Below are 21,512 nucleotides of genomic sequence, written 5' to 3'. Positions count from 1 at the left end.
AAGATTAAAATGATCCTCAAAAGTTCTCACTTTATACTCAGCATTGTGTTTTAGCAAAGCCACTGTATCTTATAAAGTCTGACTGATTTAATTGCATCAATTTTAATTTATGAGTCACTGAAGTATATTCCAGGAAGAAATATAAAATAATTCATATTAAAATATTATTGTCCATTAAATCCTTTCCCTTGTTCTTTTTTGGTTACTTTTCTTTTTTAGCTAATGCAGGATTGCATGTGTTGTTAGTAAGTTTTCCTTTATTTCAACATAGTGAAAACTTGTGTCATCATGAAATCTTTAAATGGTTAAAAGCTTGTGCTATTTATTTTAATTCAAATCCAGTGTATTATTATATATATTCGGAACTCAAGCTATTCATCTTCATCTTAACCTTCAATTAAATTCCACAATGCAAACCTCTTGGCACTAGACCCACGTTTCATGTTTATTCAACTGAGCCTGTGTCTTAAAAATGTGTTGAAGTTTCGGGGTTTTCTGGTGAGAATCCACATTCTGACATCACCTTGGCTATGACAGTGATTGGCTGTTGAAAGGCAAAGAAGGGTTTATAGCCAGCAGGAGCAAGAGAATAAGTGAGTGAGAGAACAGAGGGAACCCTCAATCTGTGCCACTCACTCTCCTCACTCCAGGACTGCCAAAGGGTAAGATTTAATATGACACTTTAATTATCTTACAATCAGACACTCCATAGTTACAGCTGTGGACTTGGCTTTGAATTCTTATTTAACTGTGGATCCTATTGCATTGTGTAGAATGGCTGTGTGATTTACTAATATTGTTTACAATTAAACAAGGATCTCCAATTTTAGATTCTTTCCAAAAGGCTAAGCTTGCTACACTGAGTAAGTATATAATAAGCTCTTAATATTATGAATATGAACTAGAAAATTATGCTTCTTACTATATCTGCACATCATAGATAACTGTTTTCTCATTTTGATGTATTCTAATTCAAATACTATTTGCAAATATGTCTAGATACATGCAGATTTTTTTTCATGAATTATATACTTGGTCAGTACTGTAATTATACATAATACATTTTCAATATGTTATATATTAGTTTTCAAAGAGTTAACATCCTATAGCACTATGGAAAATATTTAGTACTAGAAAATAAATAATTTGAGTAATTTATGCTCTTACCACTAAAAACTTATAATTAAATTCTCAAAACTCACTTTTAATAACATTTGAGTTGCTGAGTTAGTAGTTATCCCTATAAAGCTCTTTGCTTTCAATGAATCACAAAGTAAATCAAATGAGATTTATGTAGGCAGCCAATTGCTGACTACATGAATCATTTGGTTCTTTTTAAAGTATTATTATCCTTGCCATGTTTTTTTTTTTTTCTGGTTATTTTATATGTTGCTACGAGAAGTTGATGTACTCACAACTCTTTCTAAGTTCAGTGTGTTTAAGCTTTCAGTTTCTTAAAATATGATAGTGATTTTCACAGAGCTGCAAAACAACAATCTTGTTTGCTGGTTGGCTCCACCATGGGCCACAAAAATCAAAGCATTATTCTAAACATTTCAGTAGCCACAAAAGTTTCTTGATCAGGTGGGCTGTAAAGAAGAGTATAGGCATTGAATTCGAAAGACCACTCTGCCTCAGAGTGTGAGTTAGCATCCACAGCAGCTTCTCCAGGCCTCAAACCTTACTCTGTGTAATGTTTATTGTAATGTCAGATAATCAATATGGTGGCAATGAATTTTGAGTGATAAGGACAAAATAAGAAATTGATCTGCAGGGTTTTGTACATTTTAAATGTTACTTGAATTCCAAAATGTGTTTACAGGGAAATTGCCATGATCACTACATATTGTTTCTAAAATGTTGCCAAATTGTCACTATGGATGAGACAGCTCTATCACTTAAATATATATATATATATATATATATATATATATATATATGAAAATACAAATTAGCAGGTGTTAGTAGACTTTACACTGTTTATTAAACCTCTAAATGATAGAATTTTCAAATAGAAGGTAATTAAAATAGGATAAGATTTCACTATCTCCTTATATATATGAGGAATCATTGAGGGACTGTGGATCTTTGCATACCTTCAATATCCAGGTCTGCTCAGGAACTATTTCCATTTGAAGAGTTGCATCTAATTTGTTTCATGGAATTAAAACCTTACCCCTGCCCATCAGCCATGACCTGGAGAAACCCTGATCCATTCTATTTGCAGTCTCCCATACTAGCACATGAAAACTTAAAAGGAACCAGAGAACAATCTAATTAGAGGAAAATGGCCCCTGATATTCCAAGATGAGACTCTGAAGAACTTTTCTCAGAGATTTATCTTTAGGCATGGCTTGTTGGGTGCTGCATGCTATGGGATTAGTATTTCATATATTATGGATAATTTTTTTTCTGTCCTACATGTACACACACACAAACACACACACACACACACACACACACTACATTTCTGCATTATTTTTTGCAGTGTTGGGGATCAAACCCAGGGGGTGAGTATGCTAGGCAAGCACCTTATTGCTGAGCTACATCCCTAAGTTTCTAGAAACTCGGGTTTAATTTTTCCAATTGATAATCATACAGAAATGAGAGAAAATCAATACTTCATCTTTGAGTATGAGTAAAAAAGTTATGCAGTTAGTGTTGATGTTTATTAACCACATTGCTTCATTAATTCCAGAAGTAATTGCCAAAATGAAGACTGCTTTAATTTTACTCAGCATTTTGGGAATGGCCTGTGCTTTATCAGTAAGTTATTTATTAAAAACGTGTATCTTTTTCAAGTTTGTCTTTTCATGTATAATAAAGGGAATGTAATAATTAAATGTTCTTTTAAACAGATGAAAAATTTGCATCGAAGGATCAAATTAGAAGATTCTGAAGAAAATGGGGTAATTAACTTAAATATACATCCTCAATCTATACTTACTTTAGATTTATTGCACATTAAATGTAAATATAATATTTATTTTGTTTGTGCAGGTCTTTAAGTTCAGGCCACGATATTACCTTTACAAACACGCCTACTTTTATCCCCCTCTAAAACGATTTCCAGTTCAGGTAAGTATATGAGTTAATTTTCATTTTCATCCCTTGTAATTTAAAGGGGATCAAATTTAATATTGTAACACCTCAATTCGACTCTCAATGAAAGTAAGCCATTTACTACAGAAAGTTTGTTTTTTAACATAATAAAGCTTATCTCCAAGCCTTCTTTTGAAGTGTAGATACGCACACACAGAGTAAAGTCATTTGGGCCCATTTCAGATTGGCACAATAAAACAAACACCTTGGCACATTGAATTAAGGCATTTTGTCTAACATGCTGACAAAAATGGATAATTTTATCAATCATTGACCATTAAGCCAGTGGTAAGTTCATTAATTGTCATTATAGTTGATTCAATATGCGATATAATTGCTTTATAGCTCATAATTGAGTCAATTGGTAGAGAAAAACTTGACTTGATGAACAGCAAAGGCCTTAAAAAATATCTTGATAATCATTGGTAATTGCTGCAGATTTTCTGAATGTTTAACCTGTGGAGGTGACCAGGATCATATATGGTACTTTGGAGCATGATTATAATGGAAGCGTTTGCCTAAGAACTGCAGAGGAAAGAGAGAAATTCATGAAGTGCAGTAAAAACCTTGTGAGAAAAACAAAATATCACTAAAATTTGTAAACAAAAATGAAAAATAAATAAAACTAAAAATAAGGGTTTCCATTTTAGCTGGGTTACCTGTGAATGGGCCTTTGAAAACTGGTGGGTGTGGTGTTGATTTTAAATATGCAACAAACCACAATTGCACTATTTTTATTACTATGCAGTTTGGGTTCAGAGCACCAATTTTGTGCCATTTAACCCAAGACTCCTGGGACACTAACAGCAGTTAGGATGCTAAAACGATGGGTCAGCACAGTGGCTTGGCATTGCATCTTACCATGTGTTGGGTTAACCCATCTCCAACTCATACAATGGTAGGAAATGATCATCTTAAAGTATTTCTAGCACCATCATAATTATGTGGAATTTGTGTGGCCACAGAAATATGAACATAAATGATAGAAGAGTTGTGGGTTTTCAGAATTGTCTTCCATTCTTTGGTTCACCTCAGGCCCAGAAACAAACAGTGCCCATTTGGAAGTTTATTCTCTTTCTGAAACTAAATAAAAACAATAAATTCAAGTTTCTGACTAGTTCCTCAACTTTTCTGAAGTATCTGATAGTTAGATATATGTGTTCTTACCTGGATATTTTTATAGACATAGTTGTGTGGTCCAACTCAAATGTCCACAGTGAAATGATATTGGAGAAAGTTACAGTTTTCATTCTTTATAGACCCCAAACTATAGATCTTAACATATAAATTTTTCTCAAAATTATATGCAGATAGGTCTGGCTCATCTATTGTAGAACTGTAAGATAGCTGCTTCAAAATAAACAATATATTTCTCACTATGTCTGACCTAGTATTTATGACTTATTCTACTATATATAGTTTGTTTTCATATTAAGGTAGGTAGGCATTTAATGTACAAAATTGTTACCCTAGAATGCACTAACCTGTATTGGCTTTGAAATTCAGGTTTATTCAAATAAATATGTGTTGATATGCAATCATTTCTAAAATACCAACTTACATGAAATATATCATTTAGATTACAAAACCATCAGCAGTGTATTATAGCTTACATAATTGTCAGGCTATATTTATAGAAGTATAAATAAGCTTCCTATCCTAAGCTGCTTCAATTGAAAAAAATATTTTTATGATTCAAATGGTATTTGATTAATGTGTGAACTTTTAGGTGGCAAGAAGTTCATTTCATTTTTATCAGATTTAGCTAAGATGGAAGTATTGTAGGTTTTCAGAATTCTTTCATTAAAGATGACTTTCATATACCTGTATATCCTTCACATATCTATGTAAATACATGAAACACTTCTGAAAGAATCAGTAGGACCTAGTGACAAATTAGAAATGAGGCATAAATGAAAGAAAAGGAAAAAAGCAAATGTCAAAGCTTCAAGGCACTCCAAATAGCTTTTAAGTTGTTCTCACTGCAGAGACTAATTGAAGAGTGATTGATGTTAAGGTAGGGAGAAAGCTAGAGGCAAGAAAGCCTGTAAAATGGCTGAAACACTCCAACTGAGAAAAACAGCTCTTATTGTGTAAATATACTGTCCTCTATATTTAATTTAACTAAATAGAAATAGTTTAAATATAAAAATAAACTGTATTCACTATCTGGGCTGGGAAAGGCATGACCTTTAAGGTCATGGCAGTGGAAGGGCAGGTCTAATTATTCTCTTATGCACCTGAAGTTATTCTTGACTCAGAGGGACAAGCATTTCCTTTCCTTGGATGGATGAATGGATGTCTGAAGAATGAGGTCAGCAGGAACAGCCCTAAGTGGGACAAAGACATGAGTGTTTTCTGTCATCTGATTTCTAACCAGACGTTAGAGGTCCTTCTGCCTCCATATTCTAAGTTCAGGATATTTAACTGAGTCATCAGAATCAAAGATAAAATTTTCAGGGCAGGAAATGACAGAATCTGAATCCAGGTATTCTTGTGATACCTGGTGCCAGTAAAGGTAGCTATAGAAAAGGAAGAAAATTCAGTTGGGGTTATCTTTGGTTGAAAGGTGGAAAATATCCTCTACTCTTTTGAAGGTTCTGACAACAAACATTTAGATTTAGATTTCCTCTCAAAAGATAGTCAAGTTTGGGATTGGATATGTTTCAGTGTTAGAATAACTGGGTAAGGCCCCTGAGTTGGTCCCCAACATCACACATAATACACACTGAAGTGCAACTCATTTAACTTGTATTTTTATATATAGAATCCTTGGTTTAATTTAACCTCATTTAATACTAAGATTATCAGAGGGATGATACTCAATGAGTAAACGAATACATTTTTCTCTTATACTTTTATCTCCCATATATAACTATATTTAAAAAAATTAAAAATTAGCTTTAATTAAATTGTGTAGATTTAATATTTAAAATCAAACTATAATTTAAATTCACCAAGAGAGCTCATCATTTAAGAGAATCATTTAATAACAACTTATATTTTATAAAAGCTGAATTATCATTTCATTTATATTTTTTAAAAAATTACAATCTGTCTTAGTCCAAAATCTTCCTTAATAGATTGGGGGAAGTTATAGATTTTGGGGGCTTCTGACTCTTTCTTTATAAAGTTTTAAAAATTGGGACTAATAATTCCTTCATTCTTTCAGAATTAAACAATTCAATGATTTGTTGTTACAGTTTTTATATACAACATATTTTGACATATTGTCAATGCTTTGAGGATTGAAAATGGGGTATTCCACATCTTTTTTTTTTATTCCACATCTTGATCATTATAAATACCTCTTTGTTTTACCTTTTATAATACCTCTTTGTTTTTAGCCTTATTTTATTTCTAATCCAATGTCCTAATATCTTTCTCACAAGCACATGAAACCTGTTCTAAGTAAATAAACCAATCAGGCTGGTAATACTAATCAGTTTATGTAACTATTTATGTGTGTTTTATTTTATTTCAATCAGCAGAAAATTTTAATTGTTGTGAGTATATTTGTAAACACATTATATATATGTAATATGTATATAATCTATACATTTTAGGGAAGTAGTGACTCTTCTGAAGAAAATGGAGACGGTGATAGTTCAGATGAGGAAGAGGAAGAGGAGGTAAGAAACTTTTCAATCTTTTCACAAAACATCAGGCAACACACACACACACACACACACACACAAAAAAAAAAAAAACAAATAGGAAACTGGTCTACTGTAATTCAGACTTAGCAAATAGCCATCACCACTTTACCAACTGCCCACATCTCCTATTTTGGACAAGTGAAATGTTATTTAATTAGCACCAACTAAAATAACCTGTTTAAAACACTGTTGCAGTTTGGGGTTAAAGCTACCTGTAAGTGGTACACAAAAACAAAATTGTCTCCATTTTCAGTGGAAAAAGTATAAAATCTGTTAAAAAGAAACAGAAATTAGTATTTACATTCAGGTGAATAAAGCATGATGGTTCAAGACAAGAAAATAATTCTACACTCAGTACAATGTTTGCTTTAAGGAATAAACTTCAGAAATTCAGTTTCCTAGGTATGTGGCATGTAAAAGCCAATTCTTTAAGAGTGGTATTGTGACTCATCTGCCTTTCATAATGTACAGAATAGGACTTTTTTTTTAAGTGTAATTTCACATTTTTTCCCTAGTAACAAAATTTATGTTCTTATGGAAATGAAAATAATCAAGATGAACAAATATCTTCCTATATAGTTCTATGAATTAGTATAGACCATGGCTAAAATTCATCGACATGCCTCGGAAATTGTGGCATCATATTTATAACAGAAACTAAGGAAACATACAAATTAGGCTGCACTTTCCTGGATAGTCAATTATAGTTGTCCAGGAGTTTGGGAACCTTCTAAATTCAGGGATTCTTAGGTGGCTTTTATGAATAGACAATGACTGTCAAAAATGGATCTTGTATAAGTGCCGAAGACAAAATGGTGTGGGAACTTGAAAAGGGGCAAATCATTAGTTTGGTTTTAGTTTTTTAAGTAACATTCCCTGTACCATAATTACACTAATAGCTTGAAAGTTGAGTTTACAGGAATGCCAAAGCAGTACCAGGAAAATACCACCTACTAAATCCCACAAAATTTTGCCTTGAGTTCCATAAGCAATCTTTATAAGAACTGAGCTAGCGTTATGCATTTAACTTCATTTACTTGATGTTCAGTGATTGTAAAACTACCTTTACACTAGACTTCTCAGATTGCACACATTTTAGCAGTGATTCTTCATTTGTTGTGCTGATGGTTGAGGACAGAGAAAGAAAGATTAGGTGTCCTTTGGAGATCTGATGAACCCATGCACAGTCAACATTTTGTCAACCACCTCTGAATATCTGTGATCCTTCCGGATCTTATCCACCAAACCATCTTGACTCGGTGGCCCTTAGACTAGAATAAGGCTTGGGTGAAGACCTATGCTGTGCCTTCTTTTATATCTCCTCATACTACCATAGTTTCATAAATATATGGTGCCCAGTAAATATTTGATAGTTTAGATTTGAAACTTAAGAGGAATAAGTGCTCCGAAGATCATTCTTTAAAAGTAATAATGGAAAAGTGTGTGAATAAATATAACTGGGAATCTTCCATCCTGAAGAGAATGGAAAATGCTTTTTTGCTCATTTCTTACCTCAAATTTCATCAGCAATTTAGATTAAATATAGCCCCCAGGAATTATATTCACATGAGAAAAGAGGAAAGTACTTGGGCACATGTTCTCTCACATGAGAGAGAGGCGGGTGGAGAGGGAGAGAGACAGGGAAGAAGAGAGAGAGGGAGCGCAAGCGCTATCTTCCAGCTACAATAATTATTCTAACTATGTATATTTTTCACTAGGAGACTTCCAATGAAGAAGAAAATAATGAAGATTCTAATGGAAATGAAGATGAGGAATCTGAGGCTGAGAACACCACACTTTCTGCTACAACACCGGGCTATGGGGAAGAGGTTACACCTGGAACAGGGAACATGGGCTTAGCTGCAATCCAGCTTCCAAAGAAGGTAATAATTCTTCCCAATTGTTAAGTCTGCTATTATGTTTTTGCTGCAATCTAAGGTTAGCCTAACACTACACACACAATGTTTTATGCTATCTTTTTTCACTCACTGAAGAATCAAGGACAAATAAAATTTCCTTTTGTACAAATAAGGAAAGATCTTCTCCCAGGCAAATTCTGCTGGTGTTATTACACTGCTCCTTTTACATTATAAAGAAAGATTAAGGATAAGCATCAAAAAATGGATAAAAATCCTGAGAGGTGCCATTGAATTCCAGAGGAGGGTATTCCAAGACAGAGAAAGTGAATAGCAAAGCTTTTGGAAATATCTCCCCAAGAGAAGGCCTGTCAGGAACATTTTGTCCTTACGAAACCATCACAAAGCTACTTATTTTGAATTTTTAAAGTCCCCTCCAATTCGTTTGTAAGTTAAATTGGGCCTCAATTTAAAAATGTCATCTGTTCCAAGACTGTCAGAACAGAATATTGTGTTGGATGAAGGCATGGACTTACCTTTAAAATTTTTACAGCTATATTTGGATTCTTTCAAACCTTTCCTTTCAGGTTGGGGATATAGGAAACAAAGCTACAAAGAAGAAGGAAAGTGATGAAGAAGAGGAGGAAGAAGAAGAAAATGAAGAAAACGAAGCAGAAGTGGATGAAAATGAGCAGGGCATAAATGGAACCAGCACCAACAGCACAGAGGTAGAAAATGGCAATGGCAGCAGTGGGGGAGACAACAGGGAAGAAGAAGGTGGGCAAGAAAGTGTCACCAGAGCCAATGCCAGAGGAACCACACAGCAGAACAATGGCGGCTACAAGACAACAACACCTCAAAATGGTGGGTTTCAACCCACAACCCCACCACCAGAGGTCTATGGGACCACCTCCCCGCCATTTGGAAGAACCACCACTGTTGAATATGAGGGGGAGTATGAGCAAATGGGCACCAATGAATATGGCAGTGACTATGAAGTCTATGACAATGAGAATGGTGAGCCTCGTGGGGACAACTACAGAGCCTACGAGGATGAGTACAGCTACTATAAGGGGCAGGGTTATGGTGGCTATGATAGTCAGAATTACTATTACCATCAGTGAAGGCTCAGCCTGGGATGAATTCATCCATTTTCACTCTGCATCTGGCTGCCATTTTTAAAGTTCAACTCAGGACGGTGCTATGTAACAAATGTGCATCTTACAATGTGGAATGGTAATACAGTTCCCAAGTGATTTTCTGTAATTGCTTCTGTGAGGAATGGGTTTCTCGTTGCTTTTCTCTGGTGTTACTGAAAGGTTGTTGTAAATCAAAGCCATTTTTCAAGCAGTACACCAATCCATGAGATGGAATTAGATGGAATGTTTTGAGGATGTAGCCTTATACATACTGTTTGTAACCTGTTTGCACTATTGCTAACTGCCTAAATATATTCTTTGTACAAGAAGTGGCTTCTAAGAAGGGATCCATTGAGATTAACGGCACTGTATTCAATAAATGTGTAGTTCTTAATCACACTACCTAACACTGTATATTAACTTCAAATATCACTCTCATGTACTTTTTATGTGATCTATATGTATATTCTATGAGTTTTATCACAAATAAAATGCAATCCTTAAAGTATGTTGTAATGCAGAAGAAAAATGAGGGATTCAGAATGCATAAAGATTAAATAAGGAACAATTCAGCTAAAGGAGGAAAGTTTATTTCCAATATGGTTTAAAACTAGAAGGAACTTTAAACATTTAAATAAATTGGCATAACTAAAATTTCACCATGCTTGTGGGCAGGGTCAGCGATAGGCATTAGGTTAATGAATGACTTTTCTTAGGGTTGCCAGATTTAACAAATATAAATATAGAATGTCTAGTTAAATTTGAACAATAAATAGATAAACAATGAATAATTTTTAGTATGAGTATGTCCTACAAATATTTAGCCTCTGTGAAATATTTGGGATATACTTAAACTAAATAAATGATTCACTATCGAATATTCAACTTTGGTTATCATGTGTTTTTTTCTGGCAACCTTAACCTTGCACTATTTGATTTTATCTGGGATAGGAGGTGGATAGGGGAAAATTTTTAAACACATGGACACACACACACACACACACACACACACACAGCTGATGTACAAAGGCTTAGCAGTAATTTACACCTTTAACATAAGCCTGAAAGCAAATTTCAAATGTGTGTAGTAAAAAAAAAAATAGTCTGAAGAAGTAAAAAGAACAATAATTAACTCACCTTTAATTTATTCAATACAAGATGTAAGGACATCTATAGAGTCCAGACAGTGTTTAGACATTGAAACACACGAACACACACACACACACACACATAAATAAAGAACTTTATCCTCAGAGTGACTTCAGTTTGATAGCTACCAGTGTTAATGCGTTACATGCATCACCTACTCATTTCCTCTAACATTATTTTGAGAAATATGAGGCATTTGGAAAAGTTGGAAGAATAGTCAGTACATAAGCATCATTATTCTACCTTTCACTTAGACTACGAGTGGTTAATGCTTTGTCACCTCTGTGTTCTGCATTCTTTGTACCTCATTGTGTGTAGTTTATGTGTACACATCCTTGCCAAACCATCAAAGAAGGGGTTGCAGATGTTATGATGCTTTATCCCTAAATACTTCAGAATTTGGTGTAAGAACAAAGAATTCTCCAACATAGCCACAATACCATTTTCATTCTCATTCTCAAGAAATTTAACCTAGACACATATATGTACTATAAATTTAGCTAGACATTCAAATTTAACTAGACATTCTATATTTATTATATTTGTTATTGTATATATACACACACACATATGGAGATTTATACTATATAAATCCAAATTTAACTAGATAGCCTGTATTTATATTTGTTAAATCTGGCAACTCTGAAAATATATATTCATATATAAAATATATATACTTAGATACACACATATATGATACTATATATTATACTTATATAATTATATATTATAATATAATACATTATGGCAATTATAAAATATATCATAATTACATATGATTTTTTTTAAAGAGAGAGAGAATTTTTTTAATATTTATTTTTTAGTTTTCAGTGGACACAACATCTTTATTTATTTTTTTATTTTTATGTGGTGCTGAGGATCGAATCCAGTGCCCCGTGCATGCCAGGGGAGTGCACTACCGCTTGAGCCACATCCCCAGCCCATGATATATTTTATTATATATCAGTATATATGACAATTATATATGATATCACTATATTATGTATTATATATTATACAATAATATATGAATATAATATAATCATTTAACCAAATATAATATTTACATAAAATTATATATAATAATATTTTAGATTATATTATTATGTCATCTTATTATATACCACAATTATATTATATATTTTATAATAATTATAATATATATTTTATATTATTATATGTTATATATCATAATGATATCTGATGCCGTATATCATATACTATTACATAATATGTACTATATAAACATCATATAGTATGTTATAATATGTAATATTATATATTAGATTATATTCATGAATTTTTTTGATGCTAGGGATTGAACTCAGGGCCACCTCACCACTGAGCTACATCCCCAGTCATTTTTAATTTTTATTTTCAGACAGGGCCTCTCTAAATTGCTGAAAGTCTTGCTAAGTTGCTGAGACTAACCTCGACTTGCAGTCTTCTTGCATCAGTCTCTTGAGTTTCTGGGATTATAGGTGTGCACCACCACAACTGGCAATACTTTAAAATATGCACTGCATATTCAAAATTTTCCAATTACCCCAATACTGCCTCCTATTATAAACTCATTTAATTTTCACAAAACTCTATCAGGTAGGTATTATTATCATAATCAATTTTACTGATGAAAAGACTGGGACACAAAGAGATCACATATAGTCAAGCTAGGGTTAAACAGGCGCAGACTGGCTTGGCACCTCCTGTGTTCTGTACCACCATGCAATGCACATTTATATGCATTCATCAGCAATGGATGAGCAGGAAATCACTAATGATGAGAACATTACTGGAAAATGTGCTTTGTCTTACATCACAATTTTCTCAAAAATCAACCATATTTTATGACATGAATCCTAAAGGACATTTTCATATCTAGGATCTTCTCCAATTTTTGGTGTATCTTTCTGTACAGGAAGCTTGTTATAGTGCACCTGCTCTGGAATCAGATGGGCTTGAATAATGGTCTTATCAACAGAAAATGAATTTCCTTCTCTAGTCTTTATTCCCTCATCTCCTATGTGAGGATGGTCTTCAGTGGACCGCTCTTCAGGGTCTGACCTGTCATGAGGAACTCAGCATCAGCACACAGGTCCTTTTTTCCCCCTCTCCCTTTCCTTGCTCCCTCTTAACAGTTAAGTATATTGTAATAAAATCATCCAGGAATTAAAAGAGTGTTTTTGGAAATTGAAGAACTCTTTTTTCTTGCCCTAGTATATCTTTTTAGAGTGAAAGATTGTTATTAGATTGAGGGCTTGGGACCAGTGTGATCAATACTATTTGTTAGATTACATATCTTATCATCTCTAGCTATCTCAATATATCATGGAATCATCAAGTCAGATTGTGAAAGATCTTTAAACTTTATGAAGTGTATTTACTTTTTAATATTCAGAAGTTATTCATTTTACATTGTAAAAGCTGTCAAGTTCTTTGTTTCTTTTGTAGCTTTTGGCCTATGGAATGTGGGTTTGCTCTCTTTACTATACCACCTAAAGGATTTGAGCAAGCTCATTTCTGTCCTCAAGTGCAGAATGCTTCCCTCTGAGACTTTAAGATTCTAGATTATAGTCTATAGGCTATGTAGATTATAGTCTCCAATAATCTGGTAGGTTTTTTGAGGAAAACTGGTAAATTACACACTTGGAATAACCAACAGTAGCAGAGGAGATTTCCATGCCTTCACCAGACATCAGTACCAGTTGGCAGTCAGTGAGGCCCATGGATACTAGTCACTCAGGGCCTAGATGAAGGCAATATAAAGTTCCTAAGGAAGAAAGGGATGGGCTATCGAGGGCTGTAATGTGATCCACCTTCATGGATTCCAGCTTTGACCTTTTTGTTGGTTTTCTCAGCCAAATTACAGAATACCTGCAGAATGGCAGCCCTGCTCCAGTTGAAATATTTTTTCCTACATAGGACCCTAGGTTTCAATTTCAACCTCCTGCTGCTTTCCTAGCTAACTAGCCTCCTGGCCTCATCCCCTTTGACCTTCTCTCACAATAGCTTTATTTCCTGTATTCTCTGACAATATTTCTTGATGGTCCAGCTGGGAAAAACCAGATGAGAATTCCAATTATTAGAGTAGAAAGAGAAATGATTGTATTCTGCCCAGAGAATGATACTTCTTCCTTTGAGAATGAATCAAATGATTCCTTTAAATGGAGAAAAGATAAATTGAAACAAGCCATGCTCATATTTGGAGGGAACATGAAATCCAATATTTGTATCCTGCTATTAATAGAAAAGTCTTTTGCGATTGTTCAAACAGAAGCCATTCTGCAGCTGTGGCAGAGTCCTAGATACATATAAATATCCATTCTCCATTCTTCCTCTCTCATAGATAATAGAATATTCCCTGTCTTTTAAAGAGCTGGGCATGTGGCTTTCACTTTCCTGGATCATTAGATATAAATAATTTTATTTAAGCTTTGTGCATATATACTTGTGAGGCATGCATGTATACATGTTAGCCTCGCTGACTGCCCACTTGTACTGGTGTAATGAAAATTTTCTCTGCTACTGTTGGTTACTTCAACTGCATGCATTACCAGTTTTCTCCTAAAAACCTACCAGATTATGGGTTGTATCTCTAAAGAGAAAGACTGTTCCCCTTTCCCTCACCCCAATTTCCCTATCCTACTGGCTGGAATTCAACCGTGATGGAGAGCCACCTATGATGGTGTACATGAAGGCAGTAGTTTAGGATAGCAGGTGACAAGCTAGAGAACAGTCTGACTCCAAGGAGTGCCACATCTGCCCTGTATACCAATGTATAAAAACAAACTTCTATCTTCTTTAAGTCACTATTATCGTAGGTCTCTGTTAGTTATAAACAACTTGTGTTCTAACTCAGAAGTGCTCTAATTGCAATCCTCAGATCAGCAGCATTGGCATCATCTGAAAACTTGTTAGAAATGAAAATTCTGGAGCTCCAGTCAAGACCCAGAGGTGGCCAGTAGTTCCAATGCCCTTCCAGGTGATAATCACTGTTTTTACTGATGTAATAACTACTGCTTATTATACCCTTACCACATGTTTTTGCTATTTCTAGCATTTTACATATGTTGCCTCATTCACAGCTCTATTACTGAAAGTCGACTGTTTTCCAGGCAAGGGAAGGAAATAACAGAGATTAAATATTATATTCTCCAATTACATTTTGATGTGAATGACAGGATTTCATTGTTTATGACTGAATAATATTTCGTTGTGTTTATTTATCACATTTTCTTTATCCATTTATCCCTCAATGGACACCTAGACTGATTCCATATCCTAGGTATCATGAATAGTGCTACAACAAACATGCGAGTGTAAATATCTCTTTGATATGTTGATTTCATTTCCTTTGGATATTTACCCCAAAGTGGAAAGTTGGATCAAACAATAGATCTATTTTTTTTTTTTGAGGAAACTTCATATTGTTCTCTATAATGGTTGTTTTAATTTACATTTCCGCCAGTGATGCATAAGAGTTCCCTTTTCTTCACCAGCACTTGTTATTGTCTTTTCCATAATAGTCATTCTGAGGTGAGATGATCTCTCATTGTGCTTTTGATTCACTTTTCCCTGATATGTAATAATTATGAGCATTGTTTTCACGTTTGTTGGTCATTTGTATTTCTTCTTGGAAGAAATATTTCTTTTCAGATCATGTGCCTATTTTTTTAATTGGACTATTCATTATTATTGAGTTTTTTGAGTTCCTTATATATTCTAGATGTTAATCCTGTTTCAGATGAATAGTTTGCAAGGATTTTCTTCCATTCTGAAGTTCTCTTTTTGCTCTGTTGATTGTTTCCTTTGTTGTGCAGAAGACTCTCTGTTTGATGTAGTCTCATTTCCCTACTTTTGATTTTGTTGCCTGTAGATTTGGAACACTTAAAAAAATCCTAACATGACTGCCTGAACTTCTGATGGTTGTACCTTCTGATTTCTATCCCAAAGGGAACTGGAGACTCACAGTCTCACAGGGGATGCTCATGCAAAGAGAGGTAACATGACAGGACAATCCTATAGGGAGTGATCCCCTTGGAGAGATAAAAGACCCTTGAGCATCATTTTGCTGTAGAGGCACTTCATACATACAAAAAAAGGCAGCAGAAGACCACTGACTACAGCAACCACCAATGGCCAACTCAGTCCTTACTCGATGCCTAACAAGTAAGCCCAGATAGCACCTGCCAATTACCAACCCTCAATTCTAATGTGGGCCAAACAGTGAGTTTTGACTTTAAAAACCTCAACTCTTTATCTTCCCAGAGTCTTACCTTCCAAAGCCTGCCCTCTCTGATGAAAAGAATTTCTTTCATAGCAGGAGAACTTCTACTTATCACTCAGTCATTAGACTGGATTTGTTTATATATTTACTTTACATTTTAAAAATTTGTACTAATTAGTTATACATGACAGCAGAATGCATTTTTAAATTAGTAGGAAGCCCGATCATCTGACTCCGCATGATTTCCAGTATAACTCAGCTAGTTTGGGAGTAACTTGTATATTTAAGGTTGATTTCATAATTCTCCACCTCTACTTGAGTGGGAACTAAAAGGCCTTTCCCCTCACACCTTGTCAAGCAGTCAAGAGGTCCTTGAGCAGCAGTGTGGTTGAGGACAGAGCCATGACATGTGACTGCAGCTATTAGATTCACACACCACACTTCCATAAATTCCTCCAGTAGGGAGACAATGAGTCAAAAAGAGTTGGAATTTATTACTCATGCGGAGCACAGGCAGGATCAGCACATTGTCATTTCCCTGCATCCCTAGTCCTACAGGTGACACTGAACCAGAGGGGACAGATAATAAATGATGTAGATGGTAGGTCGTTCTATTCTAACCCATTGTCAAATGAATGGACTTGCACAGAAGGCTGTAGTTTAACTCTAAGAGGGCAAGATCAAAAGTCCTCTGTTCAACTGAAACTGAAGAGGTGGATGAGAAACGGCCTTGTGTGATCTCCCATAAGATAGGCAGGTAGAGGAAAAACCACTGTGGTGTGTCTTTGCCAGGCTGCTTGTTGCTTCTTGAGGAACTGCAGGGCATCTTGACAAGATTCAGGTTGCACTACAGTCAAATCCTGCCCCATGTGCAATCCATGTAGATGTGGTCTGTAGAGAGTCGGGCCAGATTGTCAGGAAGCTGCAGCAGAGCTGCTCCCCTATACATCTCTTTCAGCTCCCCAAATTTGGGAAGTTTTGATTATCCTGGACATTAAAGGATACTGGCCACATAGGGGAGTGCAGACAGGCTAAGAAAAATCTTTAATCGTGAGAGAATGTAACTTTCACAATATGACCCATGACATTATCAGGACATCCTCAGGCCAACTTATGATGCTAAATATTCCACACTGTGGGAAAGGATGGTCACAGGGTAACTGCTTCTCAAAGATGACTCTACCCCTCTCCCTGTAGTCTCCCTATATCCTGCCCCTTCATTTCAAGTCCCTCTTATCTCCTTCAACATAATGCCTCAATCAATATCCTCCCCAGATGGCAGCCTGGATGATCCAGATTTAATATGTGGGGATCATGAATGTCCCTCCTACTTTTTGGATCATACATCTATTATGCTGACTATGTTGATTTTTTGGCCATTCTTCCTTCTCTTAACAAAGGTTTACTCTTGGAAAACTAGAGCATTGGCTTTCAAAATTATTGCTTCTGATATGGGCTTTGAGAATATTCCAGCAGTAAAGAAACAAATGTTGACTTTCTTTCCATTTATACTCTTTCTATTAAACAACAAAACAAAACAAAACAAAAAAACACCCAATCCTTCTTCAAGCAAAGTGAATTTCTGACTGAAGAAGAGAAAAAACCATGGTAGTATGAAAAAGGAAAGTGAACATATTTTCTTTTGTAAAGGAAAATCTGAAGTCAAGAAATATGAGTCTCACTTTAAAAAAAAACAGCTTTAATTAAAAGTAAACAGTGAAACAATCATTTAGATCTTTTGTTTATCCAAGTGCAATGCTGTATATTTTTACCCTTAGATCTTTAAAATGCTCAGCAGGGTAGAAACTCATTAACTTGATTTGTTGTTTGGAGAATAAAAGTTCCTATGTAAATTAAATTTTATTATATTCTTTTCTTTCTCAAGAGGCTTCTCTCCTTAATTTTATGACTCCCAAGATTCAAGAAGATAAAACCTTCATCAACATGTATAGAATTTGCATTATCCCATTTTAAAATACAAATTCAAACCTCAATATTTTATTTGAGGGTCAACAAACTTTCTCTGTAAAGAAAAATTTGACAAACTTTTTTGTAAAGGACCAGATAGTAAATATTGTTGATTTTGCAGGCTATAGGCTATCTGTTCTCTGTCAAAATTACTCAGCTCTGTCACTGTACTGAAAGCATCCATAGACAATGAGCAGATGGGCACAACTGTAGTCTAATAAAACTTTATTTGCAAAAACAGGTGATTTGGCCCACTGGCTATAGTTTATTGACCCTCCTTTTTTAGATGATTGCATAAAACCAGTCATAAACTATAAAGAATTGATTATTCAAAAAATAACTCTTGTTAATCACTTAGAATGTAAATAAATTGGACAAATGCATTTTATTCTTCTTTCTTTCTTTTTAACTTGAGGCTTTGTTCATTGTTCTTCATTGTTTTAGAACTCAGTACAATTTCTGGTGTTTTTAATAGAAATCTGTGGATTATCTTCTTTCTATAGTTGTTTTATACAATGCTTTGACATTTCCTGGACCTAAACACAGCAAGATATATTATCTGGGGCTGGGGATATGGCTCAAGTGGTAGCGCGCTCGCCTGGCATGCGTGTGGCCCGGGTTCAATCCTCAGCACCACATACAAACAAAGATGTTGTGTCTGCCGAAAACTAAAAAATAAATATTAAAAATTCTGTCTCTCCCTCTCCCTCTCTCTTTAAAAAAATTATTTAAAAAAAAGATATATTATCTTTGATGAATAATATTCAAATAAATATACATATATTTATTTAAAACAGAGAGTGGGAGAGGAGAGAGAGGGAGGGAGGGGAGCTCTGTCACAACTATCCTTTGAAATTCTGTAATAAGATTATTAGGTATATCTCACTACTTACTCAGCTGAAGAAAAGCTTGCTCTTGATACTAGCTATGGGAGAGTCATGTAAAATCAACAACACAACAAGAACAATTATTCATGTTATAGAACGAACTCTCATCAGACACAGCATACCAAACATTGTTAAGAATAGTTTACAGTGAATGCTCAATACCTGTGTTGCTCCTAGGAATGTGTTGGGCACACTCTATTCTGCAAAAGTTGCTGCAGCATTATCTTCCATTCTACAAGCTATTGTGCAATGTGATTTTTTTCACTTTCCATCAGGGTGTGGAGCCCATTTCTGTACCTTTTTCATTCTGACTGCTTTGACCAACATTCTGAGAGTGTCTCCACAGCAGATGGAGCCCACAGAAATGTCCTGGCAATCTCTGCTTTCTGCTTTTGAGACCTGGGACTCACAAAGTAGAAGGAGAGAATTTTCTAATAAAGAACAGAATAATGAAAAGTAATTAGTATGGAACATAAATCCAGCTAATGAGTTTTCAGTCCATTGAATATTTTATGTCCTGAGCCATTATGTAGGAAGTCCAGCCATTCTGCTGGAGAGAGCAGTCATATGCAAAAACACAGAGGCGCCATCTTGGATATACAGCTGGGTCAAGTTTTCAGATGACTCCTCACCATACCTCTCTGAGAGATCCCAACGGAGAATTTCATAGAGGAGTCAAGTCAATTCATATAACCTGGAGAGAAAATGACAATTTGGTGTTTCTAACTACTAAATTTTGAGGTGATATGCTAAATAGCAATAAGTAACTGATTAGAACAGGACCTGACAAGCATAGAGAAAACCTGAGTTCATGAGAATTAAGAAAGTAATGAAAGGAAATATAAAATAAAATGGCAGAATACAGCTAAATATGAAGTAAAAAGTTAAAAATTGAGGAGACTAGATATGCCCTAATTTAGTAAGAAAGTATTAATATGTGTCCAATACAATGAATAACTCACTGGTAAATGTGTTCTGTCTCCTGTGGAGAAGATTCTTGGTCTTGAAAAAGAAAACGCAACCTCTGAAAAATACTATTTTGAGAATGAGAGATATTTTCCCCTTGAGGTCACACAACAAAGTCTTGCAGTCACTTCCAGCAATGTCACCATGTTCTGAAGGAAAAAGCTGGTATCATTATAATTACATTTTAACTACATCCTCTAAATTACATTTTAAGGTGTAATAAAACTTCTTTCTAATATAAAAATAAAGGCAAATTATGTTGACATGTCCTCTCTGCTAGTAACAGCCGATGGGTAAACAAGTAGCCTTAGAGTTTCCTGCTGTCCTGTGACCCTCCACAGTTCTGGATCTAGTTGAAATTTTTATGTATTTCTCAGAGAAAAAAGTAATAACTAAAAATAAAAATAATTTTGGGGTAAATGAAAAAGTTGGTAGTAGGTGATGTTTTAGAAAAAGTGATCTTTTTCTATCACATGAATGAATATATTTAAAACATGATGTGAGATTAGATAAGATTTTTTTGTTGTTTTTACATAACTCTGGTCTTTACCTTTGGTTGTTGGATTGCAAAACTCTTCATTACACAAAATCATTTAGTACATTTTTTTTTGAGTTTTAAAGTTTGAACTTAACAAGGGGAAAGTTTCAAGGGGCCAAAAGCTAAATCTTTATTTCACAGAAGTTTAGCAAACGATTGCTCTTCTAACTTTTTTCTGCAGTGTCTTCTCTGCAAACTTCTAGACAAAATAGGGTCTTGCCTTTTTTTTTTTTTGCCTTCGTCAATTATAGGTTCTAAATTTAAGCCTCAAGTTTAATTCTTTTTAGCTTTGAATTCATTTTAGCTTTGAGAGCATGTATATTTAGCTCCTGCCTGTATATTACTTGGTAGGACGAGAAGCTAAGTCAGTTTTTTTTTCTCTCTTAAAATTCTATGAAATTTTCTCTTCCTGGAACACATGTTCTTCTAGATCAGAATTAGATATTTCCCATCACTTAAGTGAAGGGGAAATATTCCCCCCACACTCATACTCAAATTTTTTTGAAAGAAAGGGAAGCACATTTGAGATATATCTGAAAACAGCTTTAAGATTCTAGCAATGAAAAACCCATAAATATTTTAGAAGGCTATATCAGATATGAAGCAAAAGCCAGGTGGCTACTCTTTACCCTGGATCATTCAAAATATAAAATTAATGTTACAAAAATGAAAAAAGATTAAAACAACATGATCTGTCAATTGTTTTAGAAATTGCTAAATTATTCATTGGTCTTACGGAATACTTGAAATTCAAGATGAACATTCTTGTGCTTTCACATCTGTCTACTGTTTATATAACTATATTTCTGTTCAGTCTCAAAGTTGACTGAACATTCTCATTTGTTGTGTTTCTTTCCTTGGCTTTGATTTTCTTGTTAGCTTTTTCCCTTATCACCTGAATCTTTAGCACTTTGGTGAAATTATAGGCACAAATATTTATTATGTCTAGAGAAATAGACCACCCCACCATGTTCTCTTATACATCAGCCATATTATTTCTCTCAATATTTTACTGACTTTA

The 21,512-nt window shown here is 34.5% G+C and overlaps 1 protein-coding gene across 1 annotated transcript; it reads left to right on the top strand.

Annotated features, from left to right (window-relative positions):
- Nucleotides 1-2,660: 2,660 nt before the first annotated feature.
- Nucleotides 2,661-10,248, top strand: Ibsp (integrin binding sialoprotein). The gene is made up of 6 exons (XM_046457581.2): nt 2,661-2,766; nt 2,859-2,909; nt 3,001-3,078; nt 6,669-6,734; nt 8,480-8,644; nt 9,205-10,248. Exons 1-6 carry the CDS (start codon nt 2,665-2,667, stop codon nt 9,739-9,741), a joined length of 999 nt encoding a protein of 332 aa, XP_046313537.2. The 5' UTR covers nt 2,661-2,664; the 3' UTR covers nt 9,742-10,248.
- Nucleotides 10,249-21,512: the final 11,264 nt, after the last annotated feature.

Source organism: Marmota monax, unplaced genomic scaffold (genome assembly GCF_021218885.2).
Source record: "Marmota monax isolate L192 unplaced genomic scaffold, Marmota_monax_Labrador192_F-V1.1 WCK01_AAM20220418_F8-fsc00128, whole genome shotgun sequence".
In the NCBI taxonomy this organism is placed as follows: Eukaryota; Metazoa; Chordata; class Mammalia; order Rodentia; family Sciuridae; genus Marmota; species Marmota monax.
This window is presented reverse-complemented; position numbering and strand designations above follow the sequence as displayed.

Excerpts from the sequence above, each read along its gene's own strand:
- Ibsp (XM_046457581.2), top strand. The coding sequence starts at position 2,665 with ATGTTTATTAACCACATTGCTTCATTAATTCCAGAAGTAATTGCCAAA. Across the intron at positions 2,767-2,858 it reads GAATGGCCTGTGCTTTATCA|ATGAAAAATTTGCATCGAAG; the intron begins GTAAGTTATTTA and ends TCTTTTAAACAG. Across the intron at positions 8,645-9,204 it reads CAATCCAGCTTCCAAAGAAG|GTTGGGGATATAGGAAACAA; the intron begins GTAATAATTCTT and ends CTTTCCTTTCAG.